Source organism: Belonocnema kinseyi, chromosome 2 (assembly GCF_010883055.1).
Source record: "Belonocnema kinseyi isolate 2016_QV_RU_SX_M_011 chromosome 2, B_treatae_v1, whole genome shotgun sequence".
Classification (NCBI taxonomy): domain Eukaryota; kingdom Metazoa; phylum Arthropoda; class Insecta; order Hymenoptera; family Cynipidae; genus Belonocnema; species Belonocnema kinseyi.
The window spans coordinates 166,457,346-166,461,934 of NC_046658.1; the positions used below are offsets into that span (position 1 = coordinate 166,457,346).

At 21.9% G+C, this 4,589-nt stretch overlaps 1 protein-coding gene across 1 annotated transcript in view; it reads left to right on the forward strand.

The window, feature by feature from the left end:
• LOC117183057 (chitin synthase chs-2-like) overlaps positions 1 to 4,589 on the forward strand; it is a 74,421-nt gene that overhangs the window by 12,250 nt on the left and 57,582 nt on the right. The window contains 1 exon segment of the mRNA XM_033376212.1: positions 1,676 to 1,900. Within this exon segment, the coding sequence (XP_033232103.1) occupies positions 1,676 to 1,900 (225 nt within the window).

The window sequence follows — 4,589 nt, forward strand, 5'->3', positions numbered from 1 at the left end:
CTCATTGAATCTCTTGAATTTTAATGCGCAAGATCTATGGTACGGCTCTTCGGATAACGAAAACTCCGGGCAAGCAGCACGATCATAATACAATTCAACAGTTTTTAATTCTAACTCTTTGAATTTTAAGAAATTTTTAATTTAAATCATAATAATTATAGAATTTTTTATTTTTCATATTAAAACTTGCATAACTTTCAGTTTTAAAATTTAAAAAATCAACAACTCTTCAATTTTGAACGCTTTCTATTGTTGGAATACTAAAATTTCAAGGATTTACAATTAAAAACTCTGAAGTCTTAAAGTTGTAGAAATAAAAATTCCTATATTTGCATGATTTGAAAAATCAATGTCAAGTTCTTAATTCGATATCATTCAAATAAAAGAAATTTGTGCATAATTTTTAATTTGCATACTTAAAAAATTGATAACTCTTTAATTTAAAAGATGTAAACTAAAAGTTATACAATTTTGAACAGTTAAAATGAAAAATTCTTTAATCAAAAGATTTATAAATAAAACTGGTTAAATTTGAATAATATTCAAGAAAAAAGTCAAGTTTTTAAATTTACATCTTCCAAACTCAACAAATTTCTAATACAAATCATAAAAATTAGAGAATTTTCAATTCATAAATTAAAATTTTGCATAATTTTTAATTATTAATGTTCACTCTAGAAAAAATCTTGAATTTTAACGGTTTGCAATTCAATTTATTTAATGATTTTGAAAGTTAAGTTTTTATTTTGAATTTTGGAAATTTAAGAAATTTCTAATTCAAATCATAATAATTATAGAATTTTTAATTTAAAAAATTAAATCTTACAAAACTTTAAGCTTCAACATTTTTAAATCAAAAAGTCATAAATCTTAAAGTTGCAGGGATACAAATTCCTAAATTTGCATAATTTTGAAGATCAAAGTCAATTTTTTAAATTTTAAATCTTTATAATTAAAAAAATGTGAGCAAGTAAAAGTTATACAATTTTGAACAGTTAAAATAAAAAATTCTTTAGCCCAAAGATTTATAAATAAAAATTCTTACATGTTGATAAGTTTAAAGAACAAATTGCTTTTGTTTGAAATTTTAAATCTTCCAAATTAAAGAAATTTCTGATATAAGTAATAAAAATTCGAGATTTTTTTATTTTTAAACTCAAACCTTGCATTAATTTTAATTTTAAATTTTCGAAATAAAAACAGATGTAATTTTAAAGACTAACAATTCAAAGTTCTACAATTTCGAATAGTTCCAATTACAAACTCTTCTATTGAAAATTCCAAAATTTGTAATTGTAAAACTTAAAACTTGTTAAGTTTTAAATTGTAAATTTAAAAAATAAAAAACCATTAAATTTTAAAGATTTAAAGTTTATAGTTATGTAATTTTGAAGAGATAAAATAAAAAATCTTCAATCAAAAGATGTATAAATAAAACTGATTAAATTTAAATAATATTAAAAAAAGTCAAGTTTTTAATTTTATATCTTTCAAATTCAAAAAATTCAAATCATAAAAATTGAAGAATTTTCAATTCATAAACTTCAAATTAGCACAATTTTGAATTATAAATTTTCAAAATAGAAAAATCTTGAATTTTAAGGACAAAGTAAATGAGTGAATGACTTCGAAGATTATTATTTTTTATCAATAATTAATAACTCAACTTTTGCAGCCTGTATTGAAAGTATTTCCAAATACATGAGAAGTTCCGGATTAGGAAATTTTACTTTAACTTTGGCAGACGCACTAGCATTTGCCTTGCAAACCACAGGAGTAATTGCCAGTTTTTTCTTTAAAAAAGAAGGAAGATCAGAGGCTACTTATCTTCTTCCACTGGCTCTCATTTTATCTTCTTTTCGTTGGTGGCCAAACTATGTCTCCTCTGATGAAGAACCAAGTAAAACTTTCACAGGCCTCACAGACCGGTCCCTCTTTATCCTATTGTACCCTATATTCAGTTAAGGTTCCTAAAGTACCCTATTTTCAACATTTGGTTAGAAGATATGTTGAAATTTTCAAATATTTTTGGAATTTTTCTAAAATCACTAGATTCTACCCAATTCAATTAATTTTTCCATATTTTTTAATTGTTTTCAATTTACTTGATTGCTTTTTACAAATTTTCAAAAGAAAAATCTGCCCAATTTTGATTTCAACAGTTTTGTAAACAATTAAAGTGCAGTCTTAATGGTTTAAACAATTAAAACTTAAAAGCGTTTGAAGTTGAAAATTCTTGATAAAAATAGTTTTATTTTATAGACTGTAAATATAAATCAATCAATTATTTTTAAAATAGATCTGTACTTTCATTATAAAAAACTGAACAATAATTGATTTAACAAAACGATTCTTAATCCGTTCAACATTCGAGAATTTCCAAATTGTAACAGTTTCAATTCGAAAGAATTAATACAAATTAAAATTAATATAATATAATTTATGCCGATAATTTTATTTGCAAATAAAAATTTATTAATAAATATTATTTATATCAAATTTCATAAATAAATGTATTATTATTTTATTTTTATAGTCATTAAACATTTCACTCTTCATTTAAGACGAATAATTTGAAATTTAATTGTTTTACACAGAAAATTCAAAATAAATTAAAAATTTCTAAATATATTTGAAAATTAACTGGATTTACTTGCAACTTTTGGAAAATCCTGCTTTAAAAAAAATTCTTCAAATCCTACAGTTTCTTTTTCGATAATTTTGGATATCTCTGAAAATCTTAAGCTTAAACTATTTAAAATGAAAATAATTTAAGTTCTAATTTAAAAATTGTTAAGTTAAAAAGAATATATTCTTCAATTTTTGATGTCTAGCTTAAAATTACCTGAAATACTATAACAGGGTTGCCGCTGGACCGAAAAACCGGGAAATGACAGTGAATTTTTTTTTGACCGGGAATTTTAGAAATTTGTAGAAGAAAAATCAGTCCACGTTCGATTTTAAAAGTTTTTTTAATAATAAGTGGAATTTTTATATTTTTCAATTATGCTATTATTTAGCTTTTTTTAGTTATTTATTATTTATCTATTATTTTTTTTACTTTAAAAATTTTCCATTTAAAATTTTTATTCTTAAGCTTACATTTTTAATTTAAAGAATTTTTAAAAGCTGTTTTAAAGACTTGAACATATGCAAAATAAAAGCCTTTGATGTTGAAAATTTTGAAAAAAAAAATATTATTTAATAAATAAATGTTGTTCAATTTATCTGTAACAAAAGTAACAAAAAGTAAACAGAAACGATTTCACAAAACGATTTTAAACCAGTTCGAAATTTAAGAATTTTCAGATTTCAACGTTAAAATTTAAACGGTTTTAATTTGAAAGTCTTAGTCATTAAACAAATGTTAACGTGTGACTGAAAGCTTATAAACTATTTTTAACTTAAAAATAACTTCATAATAATATATTCTTAATTAAAAGATTTTATTAAATTAAAAATATTGTTTCAGTCTAAAATATTCAATTTTTAACCCAATCAATTTGAAATTTTTAATTAAAAAAAGACTAATTATTGAATATGTTAGAACTAAGAGTTTATGTTAATTAAAGTAAACGATTTAAGTAATTAGCGTAAGCGCATAAATATTTATCAATATTTGAGCTTTTATTTAAGACAAGTAAATTGAAACTAAATATTTGAAAGTAAAGAATCTTTAACTGAATTGTTTGACATAGAAAGCATGGAATCGTTAAAATTTCGAAGAGCCTTTAATCTTTGAACGTTACAATTTTAATTGTTGTACTTGAAAATTGCTTAATTTGTGAGTGAAATTTTTAAATTTTGGTGTATAATTTACAAATGAACATTTGTAGAAAAAATGTGAATAATTTTAAGAGATATTTAGGAGTTTTAAAAAGATTAAAAATTATCATGCAAATTTTAGAAAGTTTTCTTAAAATCTTCTAGAATCTTTTCAAAAAGTTTTGTTTAAATATTTGAAAACCTTCTTACATATTCTCGTAAAATAATTTTTCAAAATGAAAAGTTATTTTTAATTTTCCTAGGAATCTTAAAAAAATGTTTATATTCCTTTGAAGTCTTTCATCATTCTTGAAAAGAATTTAATTATTTATTTTAAATCTGAGAAAATCTGCATTTTGTTTTATATTAGGCTCTCCCTTCAAGTTTTACATTAAATAATACTACAAATAATAAATGTTAAATTGTTATTTACACATCCAAATTGTAAAGAAATTTTCTAAAATTTAAAGGATTTTCTGAAAATTGTAGAAAAAAATTCAATTTATTTTGACAGATATTTAGAAGTTCTGAAGAAATTTACAAAATAATTTTTAATTTAAAACCACTTCTAAATATCTTAAGATTTTTAAATAAAATTTTGAAGCTTTTCACGGATGTTTAAACTATTTAGAAGGATAATAATTGAATTTCTTATTTAAGAAGTGTTCAGTTAAAATTTTTTTCAATATTTGATGTTTATAGCTTAAAATTCCTTAAAATTATATACGAGGGTGGATTGATAAGTTTCCGGCCTGACCAAGAGATGGCGCCACTAGGCCTACCTTGAGGTGGCGTTCTATAGTACGATCCTTAGATAGCTTGTA